Source organism: Varanus komodoensis, unplaced genomic scaffold, assembly GCF_004798865.1.
Source record: "Varanus komodoensis strain SLA01 unplaced genomic scaffold, ASM479886v1 scaffold86, whole genome shotgun sequence".
NCBI classification, from domain to species: Eukaryota; Metazoa; Chordata; class Lepidosauria; order Squamata; family Varanidae; genus Varanus; species Varanus komodoensis.
This window is the reverse complement of record NW_025336554.1, coordinates 232,198-252,202: the sequence shown is the minus strand read 5'-3', so window position 1 is coordinate 252,202 and position 20,005 is coordinate 232,198. Positions and strand designations below refer to the sequence as shown.

At 41.5% G+C, this 20,005-nt stretch overlaps 2 protein-coding genes across 2 annotated transcripts; both read left to right on the top strand.

The window, feature by feature from the left end:
- Positions 1 to 219: 219 nt before the first annotated feature.
- On the top strand, positions 220 to 7,936 carry LOC123016557 (vomeronasal type-2 receptor 26-like). The gene is made up of 5 exons (XM_044417069.1): positions 220 to 437; positions 1,147 to 1,438; positions 4,309 to 4,533; positions 5,770 to 5,896; positions 7,035 to 7,936. Exons 1-5 carry the CDS (start codon positions 220 to 222, stop codon positions 7,934 to 7,936), a joined length of 1,764 nt encoding a protein of 587 aa, XP_044273004.1.
- Positions 7,937 to 11,191: 3,255 nt separating this feature from the next.
- On the top strand, positions 11,192 to 19,672 carry LOC123016556 (vomeronasal type-2 receptor 26-like). Its single transcript, XM_044417068.1, has 5 exons — positions 11,192 to 11,482; positions 13,474 to 14,334; positions 14,457 to 14,684; positions 15,902 to 16,028; positions 18,771 to 19,672. Exons 1-5 carry the CDS (start codon positions 11,192 to 11,194, stop codon positions 19,670 to 19,672), a joined length of 2,409 nt encoding a protein of 802 aa, XP_044273003.1.
- The last annotated feature ends 333 nt before the right edge of the window (positions 19,673 to 20,005 follow it).

Sequence of the window (20,005 nt, the reverse complement as noted above, 5' to 3'; positions counted from 1 at the left end):
AGATGGTGAAATACCAACCCAGTATTCTTTCTGGGTGAAGGACAAGCAACTGGTGAGGATTCGCCATTCTGGTCTTGGATACTCCAGGGTTCAGGTCACACAAGAGATAGTGCTGTTCAAATAAGGCAGTGTAAAGCATGTAAAGACTAATCATAGTGCTGTAGGGGATAGAAAGAGAGATATCAATGTTCATAAGAACCATCTGTGGTTGCACTGAGAATGACGATTTTGCTGGTCTTGCTGGTGATGTTTCCTCACCTGGTTTGCAAGGCTGGCACTGTGAAATGCAGGGTCTGGCACCCACATTCCCCACTTCACTCATATCATCAGCCAGGAGATCTCATGATTGATAGCATTGTGACTCATGGCAGCATCGTCCACTATTCTGAACTGCGCTTCACTGAACAGCCTGCATCAGCACTGTTGGAGGATCTTGTGTAAGGGCTTAATGGCATTAACATTAATATTAAGTAATGGAATAATGCAATGTTATTGAATCTTATACTGAAAATATCAATTAATAAAGCTAGCTGGTATTATTGAACAATATTAATAATTTATTTCATCACTGCAATAGTCAGCCATACAGCTCTACCTTTAGAATTATTGGCTTAGTCTGCATGAAAAGAAAGTAATGCTGTAGGCTCTTTTCCCAGCAGAAGAAAACAATCATCATGGATTTTTTACACTTTAAATAGTATTTCATTCCTTTTTTGTATTTGTTTTTACCTAATCCTCCAACTAAGACTCTCTCAGTGCCATATGAAAAACTAAAACTAAAAACACTGATTTGCACACTGACATCTTTTATGTCCCTTATTTTGTCCACAGTTGTCTTACTTGCACTTTTAATGTCTTGCTCTTGGAAAAAGACTTTTGATGCTTTGTAAGATTTATTTTGTGACCAGGCCTTCTCTTCTTCAGAACACTTAGACATCGTTTCTGCTAACAGTTCTGTGTATACAGAGAGTGGTGTTCTGGACAGAACCAGACCTATTGCTTGTCATTGATGTTTTTGTTAAGATCACTTTAGAAAAAAGAGTCCATTGCGAAGATAGTGAGAAGGTGAAGAAGACACAGGACAGGGTGACAATAGCATCATTTTTGAAGATATTCTTTTGATGCAGAATGTATCTTTCTTTTCAGAGTAGTGCCTAAAAACTATCAGCTTATCCTGGCATTGGTGTTTGGCATGAAGGAGATAAATGAGAACCCGCAGATGCTACATGATCTCACAATGGATTTCAACATTTATGACAGCCATAACAATGCAGATAGGACCTATCATGCCTCAATGCTACTTTTCTCTGCACAGGAGAGATTGGTCCCAAACTATGTGTGTGACATGCAGAGCAACACTGTAGCAATCATCGGGGGACTCGACTCCCAAATCTCCCTCCATGTGGCAGCACTCTTGGATATTTATAAGACTCCACAGGTAGGAGACGAGTTAGTCTAAAGCAGAACGGAATATGGTGACATGACTGAGGCTTCCTTCATCCTTTCCAATTTCTTACTAAGCGATTCAAAACAAGAAATCGTTCTCATGAAAATAGTGAGAGGGGCCTTACTGTGTGTATATTTTGGATGTCATTGTCAAGCTGAGAGGAATAATCTTTATGCTTCATTCATTAATGAATATATGAACAGTTTCTGATCTAGATCATCTTTGATGCTTCGCTGTTGTGCCATTGTGCATTTTGCACTTACCTCTTCTTCCCTTCCTCTACATACATGCATGTGTGTGTTTCTCCACAGATACACACACAAACAAGTCCAGAATAGGGTAGAACATCTGCGTTCTTAATTTTCCTCTTGCTACAATTAGTGGTAGTACATGCTGCACTTGCAGCACAATCCCTCCTGTATGCATGCATTGCTCTTTTGGGTACATAAGAAAACTGCTCTCGCATCCTGAACACAAGAGACAGTGAAAATGATTGTTACAGGGGGTCAAGAAAGCTACCTCAAAGACATAGGTCCATGTCAACATTTTTGCAGCAAGATAGGGGCCCTAATTTTCAAAGTGGGAACAGCCACAAGCTCACCACAGTAATAAAACATCTCCGGGTGAGAAGGATGGCTTCCTGAGATAACACTTATCTATTTATTTGTTCATCTGTTTATAAACACTCCCTTTGCATGGACACCCAAATATCAATATCAGGTGGACAGGTCAACTTGGCCTCTTTTGAGACCGAAGGCTATCCACCGGTACTATATGTAAAGCTACAACATACAGGAAGAGTTTGACCTTAGGTCATCAAGAATTATTACAACTTACACTAAGCAGAATGTAAAAGATTACCACATCCTGACATGCAAAAAGGACACTATCTGGGAATAACCCATTTGGATTCAGTCTCCTGAACCCTAAGAACATACATGAATGTTAACTCATGTTAATGAACTTCTGTTGAACCTGCCAAGCAATGTAGGCTGAGGATGGACAACAGCCATTCTCTTATCAGAATCATCCTACCATCCTAATTTGAAGATGACTTTCAATTATTGCTAACACACATTTTATAAATAGCTGCAATATTTTGCTGTTCTTCATGTTCTGTCTTTCTCTCTCTTTCTCACTCTCTCAAGCTCATATATGGTGCTGCGCCTATAATGAATGATAAAACCCCAGGTCTTCCTTTCTACCAGATGGTCCTCCAGGAAGCCCTTCAATATAGGGGGATTCTCTCACTACTCCTGCACTTTTGGTGGATGTGGATTGGGATGCTCATTATGGATGATGAGAATGGAGAAAAAATTGTACAAACTCTGGTTCCACAGTTTTCCCAGAATCATGTCTGCTTTGCCTTCATAGAAAAACTTCCCACATTCAAATTTATCACTGATTTCTCTGCTATGTTTCAACATGGAAAAAGCAAATATACTGAAATCAGGGGCAGCAAGGCCGATGCATTGTTGGTTTATGGAGATTCTTACTCCCTGGTCCTTTTGAGATGGCTGCCGTATCTTTCAAGCATGAAAATGTGACAGCTAAACCAAGAGGTATAGTATGGATAATGGCAGCCCAGATGGAGTTCACATCATTGGTCTATCAACGGAATTGGGATGCAAGCATATTTGATGGTGCTCTGTCCTTAACCATTCACTCTAGTGATCCACTCAGATACAAGGCATTTCTTCAGGGCAGAAGCCCTTCTGGTACGGAAGCAGATAGATATATCAGGGATTTTTGGCAACAAGCCTTTGGTTGTACATTCACAGATCAGGTTACAGGAACAGTGGAGGAGACTCCTTGTACAGGAGATGAGAAGCTGGAGAGCCTTCCAGGATCTTTCTTTGAAATGAGCATGACTGGGCACAGCTACAGTGTTTCCAATGCTGTCTATGCTGTGGCCCATGCTCTGCATGCCATGTCCTCATTTCATCTCATCTCAAACAGGGAGCAAGAAGAGGTAGAAGAGAGCTTCAGAATCCAGATTCATGGCAGGTAATATGCTCAATGTCACTGTGTGAGACAGCAATAATGTTTGAGAGATACAGCAAGCCACAAGCCATGTAGTAAATTGCATCCCAAACACTCCACATGCACATATTTTCCTCAAGTTTGCCAAGTCTTAGCATTTAGCATTCTCTTGTTATGTAGTGCTGAAATACTGTGGCTTTGGATGAGGGGAGTTAGAGTATGCATGTATGTTGATAACATTCATATAGATTTGATGCACTAGATGGCACTGGGCTTCATCTTGCCTGGGTGGGGTCAGGAGCTTTGTGCTGGCATTCTGTTCCTTCATGAAAGACAGAGAGTACTGTTTGAGTCTAATTTCTGGGAGATGTATGCTTGAACCTTTCCATTACAAAGGTGATCATAACAAAATTCACAAAACCAACCTTCTATCAGACACATTAAATGTAGTTCTCCTAGTAGTTCACAAAACTAAACCTCCTTTTCCTACCTTTCCTTTCTGCACTGAAATGTGAAACCTGAGTGCTATCAGAGCACAATTCCTTTGGATTTTTGTTTTTCCTTTGTTATTTTACAGAAGGAAATTGTCAGAAACCTACAGCAATCGCCCTCTTCCCCTTTTGTCTCTTTTGTTGTCCTTCCAAACATTGGACTCTATAAAAACTTCCTCCCACCATTGAGTTTACCGTATGGAAGCCGTACCCGTTCAACAGTTGGGCAAATCACACAGGATATCAAAGTTGTTTAATGTGTTGGTAATTTCCCTTCTCCCAACTCAACAATTACCCATGACATCATTCTTCAAAAGGCTTTATACCTCAGCTTGGAATACCCAGATGTCGCTTTTCCCAAATTCTTGCTTGTTCCTTTTATTCAAGCTCCATCACTTTCTGAGAAACATCTCTTTTCATAACAGTGCTGGAGATGAGGTCTTCTTTGACCACAATGAGTGTCTAATAGCTGGATTTGATGTGCTCAATTGGATTCTTTCCTCCAATCAAACTTTCTACCATGTGAAAGTTGGAAGGGTGCACCCACAGGATCCAGAGCAGGCATTAATGATCCAAAATGAGGATATTACATGGCACCACTTGTTTAACCAGGTAAAGTTCATTCACTCATGTTCTTCCTACCCTATCTTTCTACCAAGAAAATGACCTTCAAGCTGGCTTGCAATCACCAAAGGAATTAGAAGCTTGAGAAAAACAATATTAGAATTAATACATTAATAATATATTATATATCATATATGTGGATACCCAGAAGCCTCTGAATTTGGAAGATTGCTAGCATCCAATGGAGGGTGGAAGCAGCACAGGGGCTAAGGTCACCTCTGCACTCCTTCCAACCTGCAGAAAGTTCAGATGAGATTTCAGCCACTAAGTCTTTTGTCCCAAAGCACAATGTGGGTCAGCTGAGGCACGGTCAGAAGACAATGTATGTTGGTAGAGCGTGACTCTCCCCATGCCCCCTAGAACTCCCACAGAATTCTGCCTCATAGGTCAGCCTCAGAGGGAAGCCCTTTGCCATGCCCACAACCTGGGGTGAAATTTATACCACCCTGAAACATAATCTAAACAGTTCACAATGGAAAATAAAAGCAGGGGGTATGGGAATGGGCAGGAAGGAAGGAATGAGGAATTCCTTTCTTCCATCCCTTCTGCCCTGCCAACAGGAACCCATAAATGCCAATTCCAACCCTGGATTGCTCCAAACATGCTATAAGAATGTATAGTCTAAATTCAACTTCTGTTCAGGACTTTTCTGAAATGTTTCAGGAAGGGAAGTATCTATGAAATTAAAAGTATTATTTAGAAGTCCATGTAGGAAGTAAAACTGTCTTGGGAGTGCATTTATAAATAACTTGCCATCTTCGTGCAGTGTTGTACTTTTAAAAGAGAAATAATGCTGTACCATATTCATTGTTTGAATTTTAAGAAGAGGTAATAGCCTGTGGCAAATCCAGACAATTGATACAGGACAGAAAATGTGCCAGTTGTTTTAGTCAAATGCAAGAAGATCACAGAAATGTAAGGATTTCAAGCTCATTGAGAGCCAGTGTGGTGTAGTGGTTAAGAGCATGGTACTGGGACTCAGATGATCTGAGTTCTAGTCCCTGCTCAGCCATGGAGCCAACTGGGTGACGTTGGGCCTGTCACAGACTCTCAGCCCAACCTATCTCGCAGAGTTGTTGTGGTGGGGATAACATGGAGGAGAAGACATGATGTAAGCTGCCTTGAGCCCTTTGTAGGAAAAAGGCAGAATATAAATCGCAATATAAACAAATCAATAAATAAATAAATATTTGTGGTTGTTCTCCCCATTCATTCTCAAATTAGGTCCAGCCTCTTTCTGTGTGTACAGTGAGTTGCCATCCTGGTACAAGCAAGCAAGTGAAGGAAGGAGAGCCATTCTGTTGTTACAATTGCATTCCGTGCCCAGAAGGGAAGATTGCAGAGCTTGAAGGTGAGTGGGCTGATTCACCTTCTGCCCTAAGAACAAGAAAACAAGAACAAGAACAAAGAAAAAGATCGACTCTACTGAAAAGCAGTGAGATCAACTTTTCTGAAACTTTCTAGTTTAGCAGAGGTGTGATGTTGGATGCTCTGGACAAATGCTGAGGTAGCAACAGAAATGTCTTCTTTATAGCAGGTTCTAAAATTTTAGCTTATGCCATTTGCGTAAGCAGGATCGGGTGGAGGCATATAGTGGTGGAACTTGCCTGGCCAGTGACCAGACCACCTGGCTGATATTTTGCCTCATTCTAAGTTCCACTGAAACAATTCACTTTTATTTAATCAATGGAAGAAGCACATATAACATCACCCTGATGATGTTGTAACCATCTGAGACATCCTTCATGTTCTTAGCACAAGGTGTGGGGCAGAAATGTGTTAACTTCACATGTGAAACTGAACTTGCCTAATTTCAAACTTGCACACTGAAACTCAGCCAACTGCCAAAATTCTCTCTTCTCACAATGTTGCAGTGGAGTTCTTCAATAAAATGCCTACAAGCATGCATGTATCAGGGAGGAATGTGTGCAGAAGTTATATGGAAAATAATGTCCAAAATGTGTGACACGATAAAGGAGCTTGCAGAAATAAATGCATATATGAATCACAGTTGCATAAAGAATGCAGTTATTAATAGAAATGTGTAGAACATGCATGTGATCATTTGAATTGCTTTGAGTGCAACATTCAAGACAAAGCTACTTTTGTAATCTGAAAAATCCTCAAAGTTAGGAATGACTGGTTTGGAGACCTTTTCAGTGAGCCAGCATATCCTTTGGTCCAGCTCAAATGTATTTCCATATAAGTTATCCAGGTCTAATTTTCAACACTGTTTGAATTCTGCAGCCAATTCAGAAGAAAGTGGTCACTACTTAATAATTGTAGAAATCCAGTCATATTCTCTGAGGCATTATCATTGGCTTGTTTTTAAAAACCCAACCCATGTTTAGAGTTAAAATGCTATGCAACCAACCATGACTGCCATGTGATGTGATGTGATGTGATGTGATTTTCTGGGACAAGTACAGCATATAATAAAAGATGTGTGGTGCCTTTATATGATCAGGACCACATCTTTTCTATTTCAGACACAGATGACTGTCAGAAATGCGAAGAGAGAAGGTATCCAAAGAAGAACCAGGATTACTGCATTCCCAAGATGATAACCTTCTTGTCTTACAAAGAATCTTTGAGACTCAGTTTAGGCTTCCTTGGTCTTTTCTCTTCATTGACCACAGCTCTGGTCTTAGGGATATTTGTGAAGCACTATGACACTCCCATAGTCATTGCTAACAACCGGAACCTCACCTATGCTCTCCTCATCTCCCTCCTGCTCTGCTTCCTTTGGGTGTTCCTATTCATTGGCCAGCCACAGAAGGTGACGTGTCTCCTCCGGCAGACCACTTTTGGCATCATCTTCTCAGCGGCGGTCTCTTGTGTACTGGCAAAAACCATGACAGTGGTTCTGGCTTTCATGGCCACCAAGCCAGGGTCCAGGATGCGGAAGTGGATGGGGAAAGGACTGGCCAGCTCCATTGTTTTTACTTGCTCTCTTCTTCAAACAGGCATCTGTACTGTGTGGCTGGGAACACATCCTCCCTACCCAGATGCCGATGTTCATTCAGTACCTGAGGAAATAGTCCAGGAATGTAACAAGGGTTCTGTGACTATGTTCTACTGTGTGCTGGGCTACCTGGGCTTCCTGGCAACTGCCAGCTTCATGATGGCTTTCTTTGCCTGGAAGCTCCTGGACAGCTTCAGTGAAGCCAAGTTCATCACTTTCAGCATGCTGGTCTTTTGCAGTGTTTGGTTATCCTTTGTTCCAACCTACTTGAGCACCAAGGGAAAATACATGGTAGCTGTGGAGATTTTCTCTATCTTGGCCTCCAGTGCTGGATTCCTTGGTTGCATCTTTTCCCCTAAATGTTACGTTATTTTATTGAGGCCTCAGCTCAACAGCAAGGAACAGCTTATTAGAAGGAAAGGCTGAAGAGAGATAAGTGTTTGCTCCATGGGACTAAGTTGAATCTGGGGACTGACATTTGTGTGTAATATTTGTGAAAATTCTCACCTGCACCTACTCTCCTTGCCAACTTCTTGCTAGTTTTAATTTTCATTTTGAAACTTCCCCATGTTTGAACACAAAAACACCACATTTGTACATAAAGCTCTGCTGTATCATTGCCTTCCCTTTCAGCTAGGACAATGAATTTTCAAAGCAATTTCTTTGGACACAGACATAGACACCATGTGAATCATTTCCTAATTCTGAGTAGCAAAGTGTATTTTCTTAGAATTTCAGGTTAAATGAGGCATGCATGCATATATTCTATGAATCAATCTGGTCTTCTAAAAACACTAAATGTAATATTTATCAGACCTTATATGTCCATACAGAACCACCCAGAGTGCACTTGGATGTGGGGAAAGGAGGCATGCTGCAGAAATGCACTGGGCATATGCATCCATCCCTGTGTGTTATTGCTGCCACATTGCTATTGAGTGGTTTTTCACAGACGCTGTTCCAATGTTCTGCTATCATCCTATTCATTCATGATGATCATGGGCCATGTCAGAAAACAGATAATTTAACATGAAAGGGATGTATGAGATTTCAAGGTGAAAAGACACATTCAGTGTCTTTTATTTGCTTTTCCTAGAAAGTGGTGGAGTGCTGCACAAAGAGAGAAGGCTGTACTGGACAAGGTGATGTGCATCACAGATTTGTTCCAGGGAAAGACTTCCCAGAGTGATGCCCACTGTATTCATTCCTTTCCTCTGAGCCACTGCAGCATAATACAGACAGCCCACAAGACTCCCAATTATTGCCTTGACAGTCAGTGCAGGTGATTGGGGCTGGCCTATGAGAAGTCCAGCAAAAAGCCCTATGAGGAAGACTTCTCAGGGCATGGCAAAATAGGGACAGCAACCTAGGGGTGGAACAATGGAAATGGAGTGAAGAAATCTGTTGGAGCAAAAGGGCAGACAGTGGGAGGATGAAATGCAAAAGGAGAAAGGGCAGGCAGGGTCAAGTGGGCAAAAGAGATGACAGGCCATGCAAGGAAGTCAGAGGAAAGAACAGGGAGCAACAGGAGAGAGGCCATTCTAGCTTCAACAAGGAAGTGAAGGACAGGAAAATGTTTCACTGCTATGTGTGCATCCCATGGCCAGTTTTCCCATGAGGAGGACAAGGAATGCACTTGCTGCAATTCAGAAAAACACAAATAACTGACTTTGGAGGAATGGATCTGATCCAGTTTATGAGTTTGTAGGTCTGGTAACAAGAGGCTGGGAAAAAACTGGCAGCGTGGATTTTTTTTGTTTGCAGACATATTTCTGGTCCAAAAGATTTTGGATCATTTTTGTTCAGAAACTGAATGCTTTATCTTATCGCTTGCAATTTCCCATGGAAGGGCTTGGGACAAACTCTTTCTGAATCTGGTCCCTCCAGAATCCACAACTAGCAAACTTCTCCAACCGTCATTCCTGGTGGCCAGAGAATTCAGTGGGTTTTCCCCACTGAATGGATTCTTTGCACCTCTACTCAAGAGTGGATGGAGACTATAGAGGGATCCAAAATACTCAATTAAGATGAAGAGGTTGGAAAGCTAAGGCAGGAATAGTGTGCAGATGAACCCCAGCTGCCCATCTGGCATCTGCAGACTTTCTCTCATGCTCAGCTCAGTCCTGCAAAACAAGCCAGGACAAGAGGAAGTCAACAAATGCTTGAAGGACTGAAGGTTGATCTACTGGCAACACAAGCAGCTGCTGCACGTGGCAAAGAAGGGGGACACAGCTAGTGGTTGCACAGGGCTCCATTCTGCTGAGCTTCCCATTACCAGTTCTAATGTCAGGTGCAACAGCTGGAACTTTTGGGAAGAACAGGAATAATGGTGATGGGTATTGGCTCTCTTATATTTTCTCCATGCTAAAACCCAATAAGGAAGCCAGATCCTTGGTCCAAGGGACTGAGCAATTACAACTACTCATAACTCTTATTCTAACTGTTATTAGGGCATCTCGAACAGATGCAATAAGTATATTTTCTCCCAGCAATTCAACAGAGGAATTACAACTTTGGTGCTTAACTAGCATTGTAATTATCCAAAAGGCAGCAATTAATGCTGCCACACAATGAAACCCATCTGGAGTTCCAAATGGCCACAGGTCGCATGAAACAGACAAACATGAAGGCTGTCATAAATAAGTCTGCTACAAGATAGAGATGAGGAATGGATTAGGAACAAGCAAGGTGCCTGTGGTGCAATTTTGGATACGTTTCTATCAGTAGATAAATCTGTCAGCAGACAGAACTACAGCTGGAGAAGGGAATGCCATGCCAGAGTGGTCCAAAGACTGACGTGCTGTCCAAGAAAAGAGGGACGCCTGAAATTTGGAAAAGAGCTGGCCTTGTGCTGAGAATGGTGCTCTTGGAGGTCTTGCTTCTGGCAATGTTTTCCCAAAGCATTTGCCTGGCACACATTCTGAAATGCAACATTTGGGAGCCACCTTTCCCACTGCATGCCTTTGTGTCGGGAGACATCCTTATTGGCAGCATCACTTTTCATGGTTCTTTCAGATCCAGTGCAATATCCTTCTCTGAAGCACCCCCACCAGACTCACTCAAGGAACTTATGTAAGGATTGAATTGCTGTTTGCTTTTATTTCTTTTTCATTTAACACAAGAACATTTAGCTCCAGAACTCTGCCTCAAAACTGTGTCTGAAGTTGCAGCCTTACACAGACACCAAAAGGAAAAAGACCCATGAATGACTCTATGCCCCATCCCTGTCAGATTTACCTCTGCTCAGGAATGAATTAATTCCCTCCAATTACCACAGAATCAGGATGTTCTTAATGGAGCAAAACACACACACAAACACGATGCATTAATTTTGTAATGCAATTTTCCCTAAGGTTGCTTCTTCCAGACTACATATTTTTCACACAATTTCTCCTGTAGTTATGATGTTTGCAACCTATTTTCTCTGATATAGGAATTTTTGTACACAGTCTTACCACCCGTTCCCATGGACAAAGCCCTGTCAAGCTCAAAGCTGTTTGCTTCCTACTGCGTACATCCATACAGCTTTGCTCTGTCTGTGTTGGCTCTCATTTTGTGACTTGTTCATTTTCAGCCTCATGCCCAAACTCAAGGCACTTCCTTTCTGGCCGTGCATGTACAGCTTTGCTTCATAGGTGCTGACTTCAACTCTGATCCTCAGGTGTCACCTCTCCTTTCAGCATGATCCCCAAGAATTACCAGCATCTCCTGGCCTTGGCATTTGCAGTACAAGAGATCAATGACAGCCCTCACATACTGCCCAACCGCACTTTGGGCTTCCGCATCTATGACAGCTACGACAATGCAAGGAGAACCTGTCAGGCCACCCTGCGACTTCTGTCAGTGCAGGAGAGATTGGTCCCCAACTATGCATGTGGCATCCACAATAATCTAAGAGTAGTTATTGGAGCATTGGACTCCCACGTTTCTCTCAATATGGCAAATATCTTAGATATCTACAAGATTCCACAGGTAGAAACCCTGTTCTCTGTATGTGAGAGATGAGAATATTACTATACTTTCACATTTCATTGTTTATTTTCAGCTCTGGTATGAGAAATCATTCCAGTGAAATCAAGTGGAGTGATTCTTTTTACTTTGACATGATTTCTCCAATCGGAGATTACATATTTCTCTCCTCATGCTGGTGTTCCTTTATCGCTAACTTCTGTCAGGATGAACAAACTTTTCTGTTTGGCCAATATTGGAATTGAAGATGACTGAAATATATTCTAATCACTTTATGATCATCACTATAAACCATTATTAATATTCCTATTATTCTTAATATCATGCAGGTTTTTGTGATGTTTGCAACATTCTGTTTCCACCGTGCATTACACAATGTAATCAAATCATGTCCCAAAGAAAAAAAAATAGATAAAATAAAGTAAAACATTGTAATTTTTTGCAACCTAGCTCAAGTCCTCATTTCATGCTGGGGTAAAACACCATAAAAATCTACCAAAGAAAACCCAAGGACCATTGCTGCCTCCTCCATCACTACTGCAAGTTGATTCCACAACCACTCCCCACAACTCAGATATAGCCCAATAGCTCTTTGGGCTTCCACGACTGCAACAATTACAAGAATGCAAGAAGAATCTGTCAGGCCAGCCTGAGACTTCTGTCAGTGGAGGAGAGATTGGTCCCCATCTATGCATGCAGCATCTGCAATAATCTAATAGCAATCATTGTGCACTGGATTCCCAAATCTCTCTCCATATGGTCACTCTTGGATATCTACAAGATTTCACAGATAAGAATCCTGCTCCTTTCTCTGTGTGAGAGATGAGGATGTAGATGCACAATCACACTTCCTTGGTTGTTCCCAGCTCCTGTCTGAGAGATTGTTCCAGTGAAATCAAGCAGATGAGTTCTTATTCATCTTCCTTTCACTCGATTTAAATACTGGGAGATTGCATGATTCTCTCCTCCTGCTGATGTTCCTTCGCAAACCCCATATAGCTAGTTTTTGCCAGAATGAACACACATTACTCTTTGGACAGACATTCAAACATAAGGTAGCTGAAAATATGTTATGAACACTTGAGTTTTTTATCATTATTATTTAACTTTATTACCATTCCTATCATGATTACTATAGAAACATTTTTGTGACTTTTAAAACTTTATTTACCATTGCATGTTCCACCTCGTAATCAACCCACATCTTAAAGAAAAAAAGATAAACTAAAAATTATACTTTGTGTAATCTAGTACAATTCAAAAATTCAAAAAAAAAAATCCAAAGAAAGCATTAATATTCTGGAAATTCTATTCAGGTAGAAATAAAGAAATATAATAAAACATGAACTATTTGAGTAATTGCGTAACATGGATGCGCAAGCCACAAATAATCCAAACAGAAACAGTTTAGTGCAAACAGAAGATAAACATGTATAGTCCTTCTCATTAAGATGCAAGTTTCTCCATGGGTCAAACCAGCAAAATTCTCCCATGTAGAACTGAACAGTTTGCCAGCCCGTGTATTTTTGTTGCACTGGGAAACCAAAATCTCATTTTTTGGGTTGTTTCAATTGATATGCTGCATTTTATAAACTTTTGGTTATAATACAATTTCTCCCTTCCCATGGCATTTCAGGGCGTTATTATTCTTATTAGCCTTAAGTCTGATGTCATAAAAAGATAGAATGCCAGTTTGAAATGCAAATTCAGGACTATTTCAACAATTCTTAAAGGAGGGTCACTGAGAAGAAGAAGCTTTTCGAAAATGCTTCCATGAAGATGTGCCCAACTTCAACTTTCATCAAGCCATGATTGCTGGGAATCATAAGTGACCTCAAACACATGATGCGGGCAGTTAGGCATTAGTTTGGAAAGGGTAAACTTCACAGGTTGTTCTGTGCTTCTCTTAAAATTGCTGAGAGTATTAATGTGGATCAGACTGAACTTGTTCCGATCATGGTCATCATGCTAACATTACTTCATCCTCTCCTTAGCTCATCTATGGTGTGGCTCCTGTCATGAATGATAAGACACCAGGACTTCCCTTCTATCAGATGGTTCCTCACGAAACTCTGCAATATGAGGGGATTCTGTCTTTGCTTCTACATTTCAGCTGGACCTGGATTGGACTTGTTTTTATGGATAACGACAATGGACAGAGATTCTTGCAAAATGTCTTTCCAATGTTTTCCAAAAGAGGCGTCTGTTTTGCATTCACAGAAAGAGTTCCCCCAGAAACCTACATGAATCAAATTTATGTTATGTTAGAAAAGGGCGCAAAAATATATGATAAACTAGTGGACAGCAAAGCTAATGTAGTCGTGGCCCATGGAGAATCATATTCCATTGCAATTTTTAGATGGCTGACATATATATCAGAACTGGAGAACAGGACAAGCAAACTAAAAGGCAAAGTATGGATAGCCTCAGCCCAGATGGAGGTCAATGCATTTGTCTATCAAAGGCACTGGGCAACAGAAATCTTCCATGGTGCTCTGACCTTGAGAATTCATTCCAATGACCTACCGGGATTCAAATCATTTCAAGAGAGCAGAAATCCAGTCAGCACAAAAGGGGATGATTTTCTCAGGCATTTTTGGCAACAGGCTTTTGGCTGTCTTTTCCCAAGTGCAATAGCAGAGGATGTAGAAGAGGAGAACTGCACTGGGAAGGAAAGGCTGGAGAGCCTTCCCGGAGATTTCTTCGAGATGAGCGTGACTGGCCACAGCTACAGCATCTACAATGCGGTCTATGCTGTGGCCCACGCTATGCATGCCATGTCCTCATCTGAAGTCAACCACAGGTCGATCATGGAGGCTAATGGACAGAAGTTTAGGAATGAAGAGGCATGGCAGGTAATGTTCTCCAAACACTACTCAGATAGTGAATGGGAGTTATATTTATGGTTTTTTTTTTTGCCCTCTGTGAAAAATCAAAACAGCTTTAAATACCATCCTCCATTTCATTTTCAATCTAGCTCCATCAGTTTCTCAGAGGTGTCTCATTTAATAACAGTGCTCAGACCAAGGTTTCCTTCAATGAGAAAGGGGAGGTGATGTCTCGATTTGATGTTATCAACTGGAAGTTCTTTTCCAATGAAACTTTTCTCCGTGTGAAAGTCGGAATGTTTGATCTTCAGGCTTCTCCAGGCCAAACACTCACCATTGATGAGGAGGCCATCACATGGCACCACCAGTTTAATCAGGTAGGAGCCACTGGCCAGCTCCTTGGAACAAGCTCTGACCTGCTGGGTTCAATTTCCTGAAATCCAGCAAAGTTTCACCCATAACTGATTTTTGATTGAAGGAATATTGGATTAAGTGGAGAGATAGCAGAGAAAAGACTCCAATGTGTTGGGCTTTCTTGGCCACCTATATTGTTAACTCAGAACATCTGAGTTAATTTAATATTTAATTTAATTTAATTTAAGAGTTAATTTATTTTTGTTTTAATGTATGGAATGTCACAGCCAGCATTTTTAATACTACCCTAAATGGCAGTCATGCAAATATAGCCAGATGTTACTTTAAATGTCTATCTATTGATCTTGCACCTCTTCCTAGGTTTGTTGGGAATATTTAGAAAGACACTGAATAGCCAAAGCCTGTTTATGACACCGGCCCTAGACTTCAGATCTCCACCAACCAAACTTTCTCACACCAGGACTCAGGGGGTTCTAACAAACAACTTTCTGAATGACATGGTAATAAACTGTTTAAACCACATACGTCTTTGCTGGAAAGCCAGCGAAAAACAAAGCGAGCTAGCACTTTTTAAACCCCCTTTTAAAAGAAATATGCAAAAAGCCAGTCTGAAATGAAGGCTGTTGGAGAAAGTTCCCCTCTGCTTTTGCAATAAACCCCTCTGCCCATTTCCCTTGTTTATCTGCTCATGGCCCATGTTCTGGTGTACTTTCAGCCCTGAATCACAAATAAGATCAAATATATGGATAGTCACTCTCATGATCTTGTTGTTCCCACAGTATTTCACCTAATTCCAGATCTCCACCATCTCTAGTATATGAGCTCAGGGTTCAAAGGGTGCTCCTGAAGTGCATCTGCAATATGATGTTACTGGTTTTCAGTGAAAAGTGATTCTTTGCCTCTTGAATGTAATAGGTTTGTAAGCAGCGTGGGGCATGTTTTTAAGATATCTTACACATAGTCAAGCAGTGCAACTTCAAGAAGTGGCATCTCATCCAGTCAGTATTCAATCAATTGCTGTATTTCTTCCTTCACAATGGGGGTCTCTTTGGCTACCCTACCTCCAAGTAAGGAAAACAAGCAGTACGTGGTAGTAAATTAAGATGTGTACATTCCTGAAATGCTGGGTCAATTTTTAAGTCATCCATTGACTGGAAGCAATTTTGATTTGAAAGGTTTCTAGCCAAGTATTTATCCTCCTTTTTAATCCATATATTAGACACGACCACTTTCTGTATGCACGAAGAGTTGCCGTCCAGGCTCCAGCAAGAAAGTGAAGGAAGGGGAGCCATACTGCTGCTACGATTGCATCACATGTCCAGGTGGGAAGATCTCAAGTCAGGAGGGTAGGAGATATGCATTAATTGGATAGATATTTAAAGTGGCTGTTTGTAGATTGGGGTGATTGTTCTTCAGTGGTTTAAATCAGATCAGGTTTTGTAAGCGAAGGAATTGGGGAAGAGGAAACTAATTGATTCCCTTGTACCTTCCATTGGTTCTCGATACTATGAACCATGGTATCCTTCTGGATCAGCTGTTGCATTGCAAAATGGACATGAAACAGCAGTGGTTCAACTGCTGCTGGGATGACAAATCCCTGATTGTTGCACTATGCCTTGGCAGTCCTGCAATGGAGGTCCATGGGGCTCTATCTTATCCCCACCCCTGTTCAATGTCTACATGAAATCACTGGGGAAGGTTATCTGGAGGTGTGGACCAACATGCCATCAGAATTAGAATTAACATTCTAATTCTAACATTAACATTCAAAACCCACATGGCTTGAGGCCAAGTACCAAAAAGAGCATCTTCTTTTCATAGAACCATAAAATGGTAGAGTTGGAAGTGGCATGGTGCCATTGGGCCCCATCTCCTGGCTGTTGCGAGAATTGTTTCTAATGTGGGAGAGCCCACAACCTCTCCAGGCAACAGGTTCCACTGTCGTATTCCTCTGACACCGAAGAATCTTTTTCTGATACCTAGCCTGGATCTAGGGTTACTCCAACTTGAATTGAGTATTCTGTGTCCTACATCTGGTATCAATGAGAAGAGATCTTGACCTTCCTCCTTGTGACAGCCATTGAGATACTCACTATATCCTATCATGTCCTCCCTTAGTCTTCTCTTCTCAAGACTGAACATGCCATGTTCTCTCAGTCTCTCCTCATAGGGCAGTTCTCTCAGTCTCTCCTCATACAAACCCTGTGTCATTTATGTTGCCCTGCTCTGGATCCTTTCTCATTTTTCTGCATCTTTCTTAAATCTTGGTGCCCAGACCTGCCTACAGTATTCCAGACAAGGGATGGCTAATGAAGAGTATAGGGGAACTGCTACTTTTCATGAATTGGAAGTCATACTTCTATGAGTGCATTCCAAAATAGCATTTGCCGTTTTTGCAGCTGCTTTCCATTGTTGGCTCAAATTTAGCCTATTGCCCAAAATAACTCCAAGGTCTTTTTCTTTTTCAGTTCTGTTGAGCTAAGCATCCCCCATCTTTTATCAATCCATTTGATTTCTTTTTCCCTAGATGGAGGACTTGGCACTTGTCCCTTCTGATTCTCATTCTATTGCTTTCAGCCCAGTGTTCAAGTTTATCAAGGTCTCCCTGGATCTTAACTCTGTCTTCTAGGGTGTTCACTATTCCATCCAGTTTTGTATTGTCTGCAAATCTGATTATCTTTCCTTTTTCTTCCACATTATTAGTAAAGATGTTGAATAGCACTGAGCCTAGGACTGAACCCTTTAAGTACTCCACTAGTTACCTCCCTCCCGTGTGAGAAGGTGCTGTTGATGAACATTCTTTGTCCCATTTAGCAGCCAATTCTGGATTCACTGAATACATTTCTATCTAGTCCACTTTTTGCTTATCAAAATGTCATGGGGCACTAAGGCAAAAACATTGCTAAAGTCAAGGTAGATTATGTTCACAGCCTTTCCTTCTTCTGTTTGGGAAATAAGCCTGTCAAAAAATGAGATTGAATTAGTCTGACAGGATTTATTTTTGATAAATGAATGCTGACTTTTATTGATCACTACATTTCCTTCAAGGTGTTTGCAGACTGATTTTTTAAATAATTTCTTCTGGAATTCTTACATGTTTGGCTCCAATTAACCATTGTCTCCATTGTAATTGAGAATTCAAGTATTGAATGGGTCACTGCCCACCAGTGTTCCTGCGGATACTATTTTGTCCTTCAGGCCATCCCTGTTAGTATTACATAGAGGATAGCTGATGCTCTCATGCCTTCCTCTACCTTGAGTGGGAGGAAGTTCTCAACAACACATATATATTTGCCCAAACTTCAAAATCATCCTAAGTGTTTCTTCTTTGGGAGTCCCTGCAAAAGTGCGGTGGGTGCTTCTTAAGGAAAGCAACATCTCTATAGTACCACACTTGTGGAATGAACTTCCCAAAGAGGCTTGCCTGGCACATAAACTGCAGGAAACACCATCTGTTTTCCTCCTTTTCACAAATCCCAGGTGAGGAAGCAGATACTCTGAATCTGTGTCTGGCCATGGTAATGGAATTGATAAAGGGTGCTACATTGAGTCTCAATCTAGAGAAGATGTAGGTATAGAAGGTATGGTCCGCATCCCTGGAGCAGTGATATTTCACCTCTTCTATACAGGGCTGCATTCCACATAATGGATCAGGATAGGGTTAACAATCACTTGAGAAACAGAGGGACCACATAGTTTGGGGCACCTTTCCCCAGCTTTGGCTGCTAGGCCAATTATGTCCACATCCAGGCAGGTATAGACTACTTATCTATGCTCCCATAGGCAGTTGGATGGGTTACTGGAAGGCAGTACACTTATGCTGACTTTAAAATCTCTGCATCATGGGAAATAGCTTGTCATCAGAAGATTGCCCTGATTGGTGATATTTAAATTAAAAAACTAGACCAAATACAGTTCATTTGAGAGCCTAAGGTTGACACTGCTCCATTTCTGTATTCAGAAAGCTGGGACTTCCTTTGATACTAAAATGTATGACATTGAATTCTTTGTTTTCACTTGCCTGTCTTCTTTTTATCAGATCAACACCATCTCTCCTCTCCTCTCCTCTCATCTCCTTTCCTTTCTAGACATGAATGATTGCAATCCATGCTCAGATACAAAATATCCAAACAAGAATCACGATTTTTGTCTTCCAAAAACTATAACCTTCTTATCTTATGAAGAAGCTTTGGGACTCAGTTTAGCCTTCCTTGCCATTACCTTTTCTTTCATCACAGTTCTGGTGCTGGGTGTGTTCGTGAAGAACCACAGGACTCCCATAGTCAAAGCGAACAACCAGAAGCTCACCTACACTCTGCTCAGCTCCCTCCTCCTCTGCTTCCTTTGTGCTTTGCTATTCATTGGTGAACCTCAGATACTCACCTGCCTCCTCCGACAAACTGCCTTTGCCATCATTTTCTCAGTGGCTGTTTCTTCTGTGCTGGCAAAAACCCTCTTAGTCATTCTGGTTTTCATGGCAACTCAGCCAGGATCCAGGATGAGGAAGTGGTTGGGAAAGGAGAAGGCTGATGCTATTTTTCTTTGTTGCTCCCTCATCCAAGTGGGCATCTGTTCTGCATGGCTGGGAACATCACCCCCATTTCCAGATGTCGACACGTTCTCCATGGCCGAAGAAATAGTACTGGAGTGCAACGAGGGCTCGATGATAATGTTTTATTGTGCCTTGGGCTACATGGGCCTTCTCGCCACCATCAGTTTCACCGTGGCCTTCCCCTCCAGGAAGCTGCCTGGCAGTTTCAATGAAGCCAAGTTTATCACGTTCAGCATGCTGGTCTTTTGCAGTGTTTGGCTCTCCTTTGTTCCTTCTTACCTCAGCACCAAGGGGAAATCCATGGTGGCTGTGGAGATCTTCTCCATCTTGGCTTCTAGCTCAGGATTGCTGGCTTGCATCTTCTTCCCAAAATGCTACATTATTATGCTGAGACCTGAGCTGAACAACAGAGAACAGCTAATTAAAAGAAAACTTTGAAAAATGCATGGCTGTCCTTTCATATCATTTATACTCTAGACCAGACCTGGGCAATGTACAGCCTGCGGGCCACATCCGGCCCTATGGCTGACCCTGACTGACCCGCATGAGGTCACTGGCAAATTAAAAGTCAATGCAAATATATATCGTCGTAATGTAGATGCAAGCAATGCAACTGCACTGCTTTTATTTTGAAGGAATATTCATTAAATAGTGTTGTTCTGTGCTCCACATTTTCATTGTTTCATTGTAATGTTTCATTTACTGTTTTTATAGAGATTTACATTGAGCAGAGCTGTAAGTGTATTGGTCCGGCCCTTCATAACTGTCAAA